The 13,910-nt window shown below is 39.8% G+C and overlaps 1 protein-coding gene across 3 annotated transcripts in view; it reads right to left on the minus strand.

Annotated features, from left to right (window-relative positions):
• cbl (Cbl proto-oncogene, E3 ubiquitin protein ligase) overlaps window positions 1-10,564 on the minus strand; it is a 37,872-nt gene extending 27,308 nt beyond the window's left edge. For all 3 annotated transcript variants that reach the window (XM_034225524.1, XM_034225523.1, XM_034225522.1), the window contains exons 1-2: window positions 9,680-10,564; window positions 4,197-4,444 (exon numbers count right to left, since the gene is read on the minus strand). In XM_034225524.1, coding sequence (XP_034081415.1) covers window positions 4,197-4,444; window positions 9,680-9,826 — 395 coding nt within the window. In that variant the 5' untranslated portion in view covers window positions 9,827-10,564. The remainder of the gene's footprint in view (window positions 1-4,196; window positions 4,445-9,679) is intronic.
• Between the last annotated feature and the right edge of the window lie 3,346 nt (window positions 10,565-13,910).

Raw genomic sequence — 13,910 nt, forward strand, 5'->3', positions numbered from 1 at the left:
TCTAGCGCACTCGAGCTGGTTTCTCCAAAATGACCTACCCCACCTTTAAGTACTTTTATTGTGAGACCAAACCATTTCTGCCTTTGGCCTTCGTCAGGGTCATGATGAGAATAAAAAAGTGGATCCAAATCATTGTTAGTGAAAGGCTCTTCTTGGCATTGGACACTAAAGGCTGAACAGTAGATTAGCTGCAGAGAAGGCTGAATAAGTAGAAGCTGGAAGAAGTAGTTCCTGCCGACGATTGTAGTAATATCACCAAAGCATGTCTGGAATGCATTTTTCTATTGTGCAAAGGATTCAAGCGCTTTACATTACAACATTTTACCAGCTTAATAATCGCTGCCGCAAGTTACACTTTTTTTCTTTCTTCAAACATATTGGGTTTCCCTTCTCAAACATAACACATTTACAAAAGTTTAACATTGTATCACAGTATCTGCAATATAAGCCTTAATGTTATGTAATTCTGTAAACCTGACATATTTGAAAAGTTGCTTAAAAAGGCCAATACGGGACAGTCATATCTTACAGTATGTCACACTTTTTTCCAAAGAAAACACCTAAATTAGGATGTGAAAATGTTCACATCACTAAGCTCTGGTAAAGAACACATTCAGGGATTTAAAACAAAGCCACCAACAGCCATAATGTATTTGACAAGCAACAATATAGGTGTCAGAAACCAATTCTAGGTCAATTCCTGCAGTTTAGACTGTCCCACAGTGCCGATGCGTCACCTTACAAACTATACGCCCACCACTTCCTGTGACCAGCTGGACCTATCGACGGTGGTCAGGATGCAATGGCAGCTTAGCCCAGGAAGATGATCAAACAGACTCTCCCAGAGAGGTCAAAGCAGTATCCGGCTAGACCCATGGAGGGGTGGGGGGTGTTAAAGGGCTTTTCTGAGAGAACATTGGTCAACCCTTCTGCTGTATTACTCGGCTCAGGAACCTTACAATGTGTATTGTTTAACAAATATGATTCTTAAGAAAATGTTATCAATGTGGCTTTAGGAAAATTCCGCTGTCAAGAAGCTAAAAGTAATTTGACATTCACAAATCTCAACACAGAACAATTAACTAAACCTAATAGGCAAATATCTTTTCTTTTTTTTTTAGTCCAAGTTGATTTCATTTTTAGTCTCAGCAAATATTCAAAACCTGAAGAAACGTATGAACCTTGACCTGAAATACATCAATACATCTGTTACCTTTTGGTCTATAAATGGTCGGTTACATTTTATAATTGTTTTTTGCAACTATAAATAAAAATAAACCCTTTTTGTCACTTCGGTGACACTGAGTGAAAAATGTCAGGCAAACCCAACCAATTTCCGTATGGGTCTTTTGTCAACTCTGACACCAGAAAATGTTTCACTTGTGCTTTGTAAGCCATTAGGGGAAGTAAGTGAAGCAAACAAGGAGGAAGTGCTGACTGATCTGTTGATTCTGACGGAGTATGTTAATGCCGTCAGTGTTAATAATTAAGTCTTGCTCACAGTCGTCGCTTTTATCTCTCTTTTACTTTGAACAATATAGAATCCTCTTTCTTCTTCTCCACCATATGTTAAAGAACAAACATTATAGATTTGTAGTCAAGACTGTTGCTCAACATGAAAAGAAACCAACGCACGCTTTTACTGCACTAGATCTTCATCTCTCAAGCTAAACAGTCTGTGGGACATATGGGAGAGAGGGACCAGATAAATAGAGGCTCTAAATCTCTTGGGAAGACATAGCGGAGAAGTCTGTACGGCATCACAACACAGCATATCCACCCACGCTTCATTCTAGGCTCTCATGAAATGCTCAGATCCTTCACTCGGACTCTAACAAAGCCAGAAGCCCCAGTGGAGTCCCGTTCATTGTCGTTTGAGTCGATAACTATCAAGCTTTGATACCGATTGAAGTCACAGTGGTGGAAATAATAAGTGCCAGTGTTCTCATATTTGAATTAAGGCAGAATTAAAAACACAATGAAAGCAGTGTATTATCAAACTATTCTTTCTGCATTCAGGCAGTGAGATAATCTTTATCCTTACTGCTCGACTTTTCAGTCTGAGCCATGTGCTGAGCTCGGCTGAAGCCTAACCACATACTAGTCTCTCTAGCGGCTCAACGTCATTGGTTAGTGTCACTGCCACTGCCTTCTCCACACAGACAATATCAGTCTTTGTGTGCACTGCCTGGCTACTGTGTGTGTGCGTTTCCTCTGCATACACCAGGAATGTCTTTCTATGTAGCTTTTTGGTTCAGAGAAATTATGATGAAATACATTTTCGCAGAGCAATAGTTTACATTTCTATAAAAAAAACATCAACCACCAACCAATGGTGAATACAGCTTCCTCTTCCCCTTGCTTCCATTTTAGTGTGGGGTTTTTCTCTTTGCAAGACTACTGATATGGTAGCTGAGAAAGAACAATCTCGCTGAGGAACTGAGCAACAACATGATGATTCATAATGTAGGATAATACTACTACCACATTTTCGAAGAACAAGAAAGAGTTCAAAAAGACGGCAGCTTAGGAAGATACCTCTGAACTAAATGCCCAGCAGTTTTAAGTAGTATTGTATGTTAAGGTTTTTCGGATAGAACATAAGGAACACTATGAAATCTACTAATGACCTCCCCTCTTCAACAGTCTACATTTTCTTTGTTCAAAAACGTCCTGTCTCTCTGCCCACTCCCAGGTCACTTTTTGCTCACATGAATCAGGTTAAACCAGACTCTCACAACCAGCTTTACAAACATCTTAATTACCCCCTAAAGCTTCCCTCTGCCTTTACTTACGTCTGTAGGAATTCAGATGTTCTCTTGCAACGTCTTAAGATACATCTCCCAGTCATGACATGGGCCAGTAAGAAGACCCATTCGAATCAGACACAGTGATACACAGAGGGCTTCACGCCGACTCTGATGGTCAAAATGTGAATCAATAGAATGAATAGAATTGGGAGGGATGAAAACCTCTTTAACGGTCACACATGCAGAGCACACACAGTGATATTTGTTCTCTGCATTTAACCCATCCTAGTCCCAGGAGTCTAGTACTAGGAGCAGTGTGCAGCTATTGTACAGCGCCCGGGGAGCAATGGAAGTCAGGGGGGTGTCCGGTGCCTTGCTCAAGGGCACCACGGCAGGGCAGGAGGTGAACTGGGACCTCTCCAAGTAGCAGTCCACACTCCATATTTTAGGTCTGGTCGGGGACTTGAACCGGCGACCCTACAGCTCCCAGTCCAAGCCCCTACCGACTGAGCCACTGCCGGACAACGGTAACGGTAAATCCTTACGTGGTAGTTTGATGAAAAAGACGCCATGGAAAACAGAATGAAATGTTTTAAATCTTTTGCAAATGATCTTTTTCACCCCATGCTAGAGAAGCAACCGCCCAGAGGCAGTTATAGAGAAAAACCTTACTCGGATAACATTTACTTGTCTATCATGATCACTCCCAAGACAAGGCTGATGAGCTGTATCTTACCGATTCATTATATATTGTACATATTGCATGTTATGTTGTACAAGGAAGAAGGGAAGAACAGCTCCATCCAGCAGCACGATAATAACATTGTGTCTGCAGTATAAGATTATTTTAGTTTTTTCCTCTGATGTATGTTTAGTTTTATTTAATTTGGTATTTTGCCAAAAAGGGAACCAAATTACACTTCCACAAATATACCCATATATTAAAACAAGGAAACTGCTTATTTCTAGAACATGTGTGTGTCTGTTTCCTGAGGGACAGCGACAGGTTATTCAATGTAAAAGGAAAAGAAAGAGACATTTTGATTTCAAAAAAGAAGAAAGAACACATAAAGCTACCATCTACGTGTTCAAGAAGATGGTAGAGATAGTGTGGCACAGGAACAAAGTGACAGGCAGCTGTAGATTAGGCTCCATCCTGACCACAGATGCTCAAACCACAACACCTTATTGCTTTTGTTTTGATACATGTTGAGCAACAAGCACCCTGGGGGCAGGGTGCAATTATTCACTCTGAGCCTTCACAGTCGAAAATTATTCAGACTGATTGAATTTGATGTGTGAAATCGTGATGATACAGCAGCTAGTATTCACAGATCAAATTAACCCTTCAGCAAGGGTCTTTAAAGAAAGTCAACAAGCCATTTTTATCACATTCTCCTTTCAAGATCACATACTTTCAACTATTGTTAAGGTAGTTGTATTCACCTGGGCTGTGAGTTCTCCTCGTACATGCGTTCTTTGCCCTCCTTAAACAAGCTGATGGTCTGCTTGGTCTTCTTGGTTAGGTTCTCCATGAAGACCCGGAAGTACTCGTTGTCCCCCAAGGTCTCCATTTTGCCCTCGTAGCGAGACAAGATGGTGCGCAGGTGCTGGTAGGTGTCTGGCAGCAGGTCCAGGATGTAAGGGGGGCTGTTCTTCAGAGCCAATTTGGGGTTTTGGCACAGGCGCACCACCTGCAGAAAGGGAGGATGTGAGGGGGAAGACAAGATTCAGTTAGAGACAAGTCGTTGAAAGAAGTAAGGTAGATGAGGGAAATGTTAGACAGACTGTGTTAGAAAGAGGGTGTAAACAAGAGGTTAAACTACAAGGATTGGTAAAGAAATCTCCACTATGCATTTTCATTCTGTACATCAGAAAGACATTATTCAAAGAGTCTTGCATCACAGAGCTCCTTTCTGTATTAGAGAACCTATCTACAGAATATTATAAGAGAGCCCAGATAGAAAATATGCAAAATGGAAATACCAACAAAGTCAAAGACTGTGAGAAAGGCCCTCAAATGTCCTGACAGACTCTTGCTTTGGGGCTTTCAGTGTGTCAAATCTCTGATGTCTGATACATGAGTATCATGAATTGATTCCCTGTAGAGTTGTTTGATGTCTGTCACACTACTTCTGCTTTTAGTTATGCAAAAAAGATGAAGATGGAAAAAGAGAAATGCATATCTTCCATTAGCGGACAGTTTCTGATCTTATTGTGCAGCAAAATATCTAAATGTTGTATTTATTCTATCATACATATGTCTTTTTGTAGATATGCAAAGCAATGCTTGCACCGTATTATGCAACTACCATGTCGATAATCATGGGTCACAACAGTTTGATTCTGTAGGTTTAAAGAAACTGTTCATATGTTAACACTTCCGTCTTTCAATCTGCACACCCCACACCACTTCTGCCTCGAACGCACAAAGTCTCTTTGCTCAACATTTGAGCATGATTGCCATGCAAATTTGAACAGCTGAAGCCCTGACTATTATAATGTAGATACAAGCTTAAACAACAATGACACACCACAAAATAAAAGCAACTTTAAAAAAAAGGTATAAAAGACAAGAATATAAAAAACATTAAAAGGTCAAACAGCTTGATTAACATCAGTCATTGACAGTGTTGTGCTAGTTACTGGTTTTCAGTAACTAGTTACCATTACTAGTTAATTCATGTCAAAAGTAACTCAGTTACTTTACTAGTTACTCACACCCAAAAGTAATGCGTTACTGTGAAAAGTAACGTTTTCGTTACTTGCTAAAAATGTCTCCCATTAATGCCCTTATAGCCTTCATTTCAGTACTGTTATTGCATTGGAGAATAATACAATCTGTTGATCAACTTGACATGCCTTATATGCAATCTGGATTGCATCGATATTAGCTGGCTTTCCATTTTTGTATATTCTTTCTCCAGGTAGTTGGAAAAAGTTTTCCGTCCCATATTCTTTCACACACAGTGACGTCACAGCTACCCACAATGCAACGCGCGCCATATATTTTTTTATAAAGACGCCATTTTTCTGGAGGTGCAAAAATCCTGGCGATTGCTAATATAAACAGCTAGCTAATGTAGCCAGGCAGAGCGCACTAGGTTTTTTTTCTGAATTAACGACCGAAGAAATCGCTGCATGTCTTCGGATTACATCTCTGGACTTGAGGGGTGTGCTCTAGGTCGTTACCAGCGTAAACTAGAGCTGTGTGGGTTGTTGGATGTACAATGTATGGAATTACGACCCTCAAAAGTGGCCTTCGGTCGATTTTGGCTGCATCTACGTCTATCTTCTGGAAACACCAGGTGAATACCCCACTTGTCACAATAATATTATCATGCCAATGCATATATGTGGTATTTTAGAGTTGACTATATTGATTAAGGCAATCGACTATGATATTCTGTATGCACCTCGCGTGAAATGGTTGATACCGGAAGTACGGTGTCGCCCTCGGCCCAAAACCCGTATGTGTGTGTGAAAGAATTTAAAAAGTAATGCGTTAGAGTACTAGTTACTGCCAAAAATAACGGCGTTACAGTAACGCGTTAGTCCCAACACTGGTCATTGATAATGTGGATTAATTAATGGGTAAGCAGAGAGATTAATTTTTTCTTTTAGACAGCTTTATAACTCATGAAAATGAAGAGCTCCCCTTTCGATGGTCAGTCTACGTGTTTATTCACCAGACTGCATGAATACATGAATGTTACATCCTCAGTAATGTTCAACCATCCTCACTCATCTCACTGTACTGCTGCGCGGCGTCTGAGTCACTTGGTTGACTATTACAAGACACACTGGCGGGCAGCCTAGAACACTGACATTTAGCTATGTATGACTGCTTTCATATTTAGCTCTGCATTAATGTTAACATTCTTGCATGATCGCAGAGACACACAACTATACTTCCATTCAAAAATGCAGGTACTGATGTCCTTATTTGAACCTGCAATGATTAAAAGCAAGGCTTTCAGCTTCGAAGAACAATTGCGTATAAACAACAGGAACCAGCTCATTCTTTTGAAAACGAGGCCTGATTATTGTCTAGTAATCATTTGTGAGTGTTAGAAAGATATATGGCAGGAATAGCATTACAAGAATGTCAGTTTGAATTTCCCTGCCCCTTCTTGGAAGCTATCGATTTGTCATTATGAGAAAACAAGACGTCAACAACATCTTGTGCTCAATCTTCTTATAATTGATTTAGGCCCGGGACTACTAAGATTTATAAATTGTCATTAATAAACAATAGAAATATTTTACCACACATTAATATCTTATATTTGGTTATTATTATTCAGAGTGTTCCCTTTCCTTCTAGACTTAGCTCATCTCATTCATCTAAAGGCCCATATGAGCCAAGCTACATATAATGAGTGGGATTCATATTGTAATTACTTTATAATATACTATACGACCGGATTGCTGGGTTAAGTACTACAACATCCAATATGGATGTTTTAAAACTCAGGAAAGGGAACTTCCACAATAGACTTTATTAAGATCAGTCATGAGGATTATCCATATTTAGTTCAGCATTAGATTGACCAGATCAAACTAGCAAAGCCAAGATGATTCCATCTCTTTGAATTATTTCAATAACCAAACAGAGATGCAACTGAAAGAGCAAGAACAGATTAAATACTTAACAGTATGTAGCACTCAATAAGAATACTTTTCTTTCTTTTTTTCTAGTCTGTGTATTTTGGATAATTTTCAAGTAAAAGATAATAGGACTTGAGTGCCATTACCTACACTGTGCCCTTATTCCTCTGAAACTCTCATTAGGCCTCCAGAAAACAGAAGGTCTACATTGGTTATGTCTGAGACCAGATAAGACTGTTGCCAAGGTGACATTAACATCATCATCTACTACACAAACACTTAACTAACATAACTAATCCAAACTACTTTCATGCACATGCACGTACAAGGCCACATCAACTAATGTAGTCTATCAAGGCTACTGTCTTGAAGTAAGTTGTTGACTGCCTGCAAGCAAAACTGCATTACACATTCTTCTTTTTTCTCTTCTGGGTTAATCTACACCTGGCATAGACCTGGTATATTTTGTATATCAAGTTAAGTTGTTTAAAGTTTAACCAGCTCGGGGAAAGGTGGCCCATTTGTGTAAGAAGTGCAGCTCTAAACATACTATTTTTGTGTTTCCTTGGTACTGGAGAGTTGAGAAATTGTTATTTGAAAAAAAATGATTTGCATCTATCACATTGAAGACAAAGGAGTATGTTTTTTCTAAATTTCATCAAAAGTTTGGATTTCAAAATATGGATAATGTTTTTAACACAAAAGTCTAATAACAAACTGTGTTTGGTCTCTACATTCAAGAAAGCCTTAACTATAGGATTAAACCCATGTTTAATACACATAATTAACCACTGTCATATTACACTTCTTTAAGCACAACAATGTACTACCCAACAGAGAACAACATCATTGTGATGGTTAAACTAAAAAAAAAGTGTATTATTTCAACTGCTATAAATGTATGGACGCTCCAAATGTGTGTCACAAAGCTCTACTATGGCACAAATGTTATATCACAATATGCATCTTATCTTTGAGTAACATATGACCTGAACACGACTGGTGGATATCCATTTGGTCAAAGCCAAACTTATTATTACCAATATTTACTTGTACGACTTTTTGCATCTCTATTAACTAGCCTTAAGCATATAGAAATGCAAACGCAGAGATTGCAATACAACACCTAATGGTTAAACTTTTAATGCTGTAAAAAGTGTCATGGTCATAGAGTGACTGAATTATTATTCTGCAGGTGTTGATCTACGATATATGCTCGGCTGTGGTTTTCCTTCAGACCAAGCTCAATGTTATTTCCGCTGCTATTTTTAACAATCTGGTAGAGTAAAAATACTTTTGGTCTCATAGCCTTTTCAAAAGATAAAATACTGATATTTTTTCACATAACTTATGTTGCCCTCAACTCTTTCACTGGGTTTGATTTTATATGGTTAATTATCCCCATACATATTTTAAAACAGCAAAAGCTGCCTGTGCAGGTAGTTCAACTGATGTAAGGTTAGCTGTCCAGTTATCAAAAATAAACTGGAATGTGGTTTCTTTATTGTAGCTTTGTAAAAGGACCTGGTCTCTTAACATCAGAGCTCTAAACCAAGGCCTCAAAGAGGAAGAGAGAACACAAAAGAGTGGCTTGTCTTCCTATTCACTCTTATATCGCTGTGTGAATCTCACAGGAAACTGGGGGTCAAACTGCTACAGACTTTTTTTCCGAGAAGTTAAAGAGTCTCCTCTTTGAAAGAGTATAATTGGCCTAGTTAAATGGACACATTTAATTTCCTATTTATCAGTGCTTTGTTACAGTTTCTAAAGGCTGACAGCCAGTTGCAAACATTTCAGCAACAGTTTAAGTTACACGAACACAGAACTTTGCTGTGATAGCAGACCCTGTAATTTCAGCCCACTGTGATAAATGGGCTAAATTAAATTCCTCCAGGCAAACTCTTCCGTGTATGTTAATGTAAAGATACACCGTATCATTCAAATTTGGCCACACATGATATGAAACAACGTGATTTACCACAGATTGGCACAGCAATAGCAAACAGATGTGCTAAAGAAGCCCTTGTTCTGTCTGTGGGCTAACGTTAATGTTAGGCTGCCTTAAAAAAGTATCTGTCTTTTACTCTACTGTGAGGTAGCCTGGCACATATGGTATACATGAATACAGTTTAAACTAGACAATTAGCTAACAATGTCTTCTCTCAGCTGACTATGTAACATTAACGTTAGCAACGCCAGACCTGCTGCAGGCGAACATTAGCTAGCTTATCGCTAGTTAGCTGCGGTTAGCTAGCATCACTAGCCATCAAATGGGCTAGCTAACGTTAAAGGCTAGTTAACTTTGACCATTAACTTACCTTGTCCATTAGTTTCCAGCATTTCTCCACCGTCTTTTTGTCTACGGCCCCGGGCTGGTGATGGGAGTGGAGGTGGTGATGGTGGGGCTGGAAGGCATCCTTCATCAATCCGATGAGCCCCCCTCCTTTCTTCAGGTTCCCTGCCATGTTTGGGCTCGGGTAGGGTCGGCCAGAGCGGCAGAAAGGCGAGGCAGGGCAAGGGTCAGAGGGACCGGACCGTGGAGTCAGCTGGACCGGGCTATGGTGAATCGACACCCCCCGACGAGGACAGCGCCCGAGAGGCGAATCCGAGCCAGGGTCCGACGGGGGGTATAGGGAGGGAGGGATGACTATTTAATAAAGGCTCCCATCAGTAACCCTAGCATCAGTTTGTCAGATTAATGTCCCGATTATGGCTCAAAGAGTCACTCACACCCTGTGCTCTGTGCTCTGTGCTGCAGCTAGCTGCTCGGTCTCTGCAGGGACCCACGCAGGCTAATTAGCAGAGCACCAGACCTGACTCTGTTCAGCCTCAGCTGGAGGACAATGGCACCGTTTCTCTGCCCAGAAGACTCCTCGACTGGAGTGTGTCCTCTCCTCTTGACAGCCCCCGATGTCGTTCCCCTTTTTTTGTCAGCAGCAGAAGCAGATATTTTCGCATGTACCGTGTCTTGACGGGAAGTTCAGTGGCTGTATGACACTGTCAGCCCTCCCCTGCGGGCTGACGACAGAGAGCACTCACCGATGCCTGAAGGGAGGTAGTTGCGCTTGAAACTGCGAAATCTTCACGAACATACAGGGGTGAATAAATAATTGTGTGAATCAAACATGTCCCAGTGTTTTTTGTTTCCTCCCGTGACGTGTATGCGCGGCCCTGTTCCTTTCCTGTACGTCCCCTTCCGTTCGCCCCCCTCTAAACCCAAACTCCACGCCTTCCCTGTGCGCGTTCACGAGCCATGAATGTAGTCGGATGCGCGCCTCTGCCTGTGTTGCATTCATAAAACGTAAAAGGGATGCAGTCCTGAATTCCCCCCGCGGTCACCCTTAACAACAAAGGACGCTTTGACTTGTCTCACCAAAAGTAAGGATACAATTACATGCCCTGTGTGAATGAGCTCAAAATGCATGGTGCTCCAGTCAAGTTTGATTGGCTGTTATTAAAGTCAACCGACTATCAATCAAACTGGACATCGAGTGCCATGGCAACTCACTCAGCAACCAGTGCCCAGCAACAGAGACTCATCCCTGTGTACAGTTAGTGTATTATGTTATGTTCTTAAAGGTCCAAACACACGCTGCCTCACAGCAAGTAAGTTTGCCTCCAATTAAAAAACAAAAAAAGACCAAAAGTGATTTTGCTCATGTGTTTGCTTGTGTGTAGTAAGGTCAAACCAACTATAGCCCAATCATATATATTTTTTATTAATTTGTTCTGTATAATACGCTACATCAAGGGGAAAACGTATCTTGCGTAATACTAAAGGTGTGAATTCCATACACTCACTTTGCTGTTTTAATACCATCTTCAAAACCTGCAACTCATCATTATTTGACATCATCAAATCATTTGTAGATTTATTTTCATTTAATCGATTAAATCATTTCTTAATTACATTTCAGACAATGGGAGTGTTTTTTCAGAGCCCAGTCCAAAATTCAAAGATATTGAATTCAAGAGGAAAACTGAAAATCCTCTCCACTGATACACTGAATGCAGCAGATTTTAGCCATTTGCTTTATATACGACTTGATCAATGAATCAATGATGAATTATCTTCTGACCTACAACATTACTAAGACAAATATATCTACATTCACTCAGTTTAGTAGTCGTCTTACAGGCACTGATATTTCCATTTTGCGAGGCCCAGAATGTCATTAGAGAAAAATAATGATTCTAAACTATATTCATTAGATGGTGTAATTATTCCTTACTTTCAGTATCTTCAATTTGTATAAGGTTTCTAATGGTGGTTGTAAGTGCAGTATGTAAGTAGTCTTGTGTCTTGTGTTAGCATGATTTTGAGACAGGCTATACCTGTTCTTTAGAAACTTGACATTTAGATGTTATCCATTCTTTTTCTACACTAAATGTAAGTGAAATATTCTATTTTTCTTATTAATTTTCTTTACAATACATGGCTTTCTTAATGATCAATTAAAAAGCTTTTTTTTTTAATCGTTTACTTGGTAGGGACATTGCACATTAATGAATACTTAAAACAATAAATGTGCCAAGCGTAAATATGCCGGATTTAGCTTTGAGCTACTTTCCATCCGCAGTCCCTCATATTTGTTGATTCTGTGATTATAATCAGGTAATTTGGTCAAGTCAAGGAACCATCTGTCTGCATCAGGGCTTTACTTGATAATATTGTGTGGACAAAACGTATATATATATTTTACTTTTTATTTTAAAGGTCACCATATTATGCAAAATCCACTTTTTCATGTATTTGATACATACATGTGTCCCCTCTGTGTAAAGAGATTCTCAAAGTTTCAGGAAAAAAGATTTGCACACTTTTTGTCCTGATCCATTTATATAAAAACCTGTCTGGAAATGAGCTGATCAGATTTTGGCCACTTTATGATGTCATAACGATTTTTAGGCTTGTGTAACCATTAGCCAATAACCAACCAAGGTAAGCCCCCCCCCCTTATCACCTGAATCTCCTCCTAGAACACCTTTGTGTTCTTTTTAACCAAATATCTCACAGAGGGGCGTTGGGAGTGACACCTTATTTTCATCTAAAGCAGTGGCGGCCGGCCTATAGGGGCGCCGCCCCCCCTCTTCCCACATTAAAAATTAAAAAATATATATATTTAAAATATATATATATATAGCCTATATATATATTTTTTTAATAAACAAGGTAAATATTATATAATTGGTATCAGTAAAATGTATAATCTACAATAAAATATCGTTTAAAATTGTGTTACGATGTCTAAAGTTACTGATAAGTCACATGTTTCCTGCCTGGCCTTGCCCGTGTATCATTACCCTCTCTCGTCTGGGCGCTATACTGTATGCACAGCGCCCCGAGCGAGAGTGCAGCAAGTGCAGCAGAAGCCAACTGTTACTATCTTTAAACTATGCCGCCAAAACATAATTTCAGCCAATCAGCGTCGTCAAATCTGATGGTCACAGGGGCGCCTACGTCAGCGCCCGGTGCAGTCTGTGAGTTGTTTGGACTCGTATCCAAGGAGACAAAACAGGAAGCTGTCATACACTCTGGAAGCTATCATTAGCAGCTATTAGGAAAACTCAGTTTTTGACATAAAAATGGAATTATGGATTATCAATATTTTTCTCAAAGTGACAGACACATTGGATTAACCTATGGATTAACCTTCAGCCGCGTTTTTCTCGTTTTTCATCAGAATAACAGCAAAAGGTGAGCATATCTCCGTCTTTTGCTACCTAAAGCTACGTCGTGTGATGTCTGTATTTGTTTCCCCTGTCGCGAGTTCTGATCGCTCAGTGATGATACTTATATTTCTAGAATCTGTGGAATCTCAGCTTGTTAGCTAAGCTTGTTTGTACATATCCGATAATTATATCGATTGATTTATACCTAGAGTGCGTCAGCATTTTTTCGCTCAGGGCTCATTTAGATGCTTCTTGTGAGACTTGTGTTTTGTTTCGGTAAACATGGTTCATATCATCAGTTACCTGAGTTTCTTCGCGTTAAATGAGTAGGACACATGAATAGTTTATTACATATTAAGAAACACTGAGACACAGTTTCGTGAGAACAAAAATGGGGGGAAAAAGCCCAGGTTAAATGGGAATTAAATCATTTTAAGTAATTTTGAGTGTTCCCAAAGCCCCGGTGTTCTGCAGTTTGTGTGGGCCTACTGTACTGTTGCACAGTTTATACTGTAGAAACTATGTCCAGGACAAGGTGTTTGGAAGTTTTGGAAGATTCATAGCTAACCACACTGAATATTATGGAGGTATTGATCAGTCTTCTCATATTTTTAAGCCTCAATTTGTCCCCGTCCCCCGTCCCCCCCTAAATTAAAAGACAGAGAATCAGCCCTTTTGAAACAGGGCTGAAACAGAGGGGATTATGGCATGTTACAATGCAACTGTTTGGTATTTCGAGCCAAACACTTCAGAGAAATGTTTTGTATATATCTGAGACCTCTAATATACTGATGAAAAACAGTATAATTGGGGACCTTTAAGAGTTTGAATGCAGGACCTTTGCTCTGGATAAGGGAGCAGGAAGTGTAATGATCT

Source organism: Gymnodraco acuticeps, unplaced genomic scaffold (assembly GCF_902827175.1).
Source record: "Gymnodraco acuticeps unplaced genomic scaffold, fGymAcu1.1, whole genome shotgun sequence".
Taxonomy (NCBI): domain Eukaryota; kingdom Metazoa; phylum Chordata; class Actinopteri; order Perciformes; family Bathydraconidae; genus Gymnodraco; species Gymnodraco acuticeps.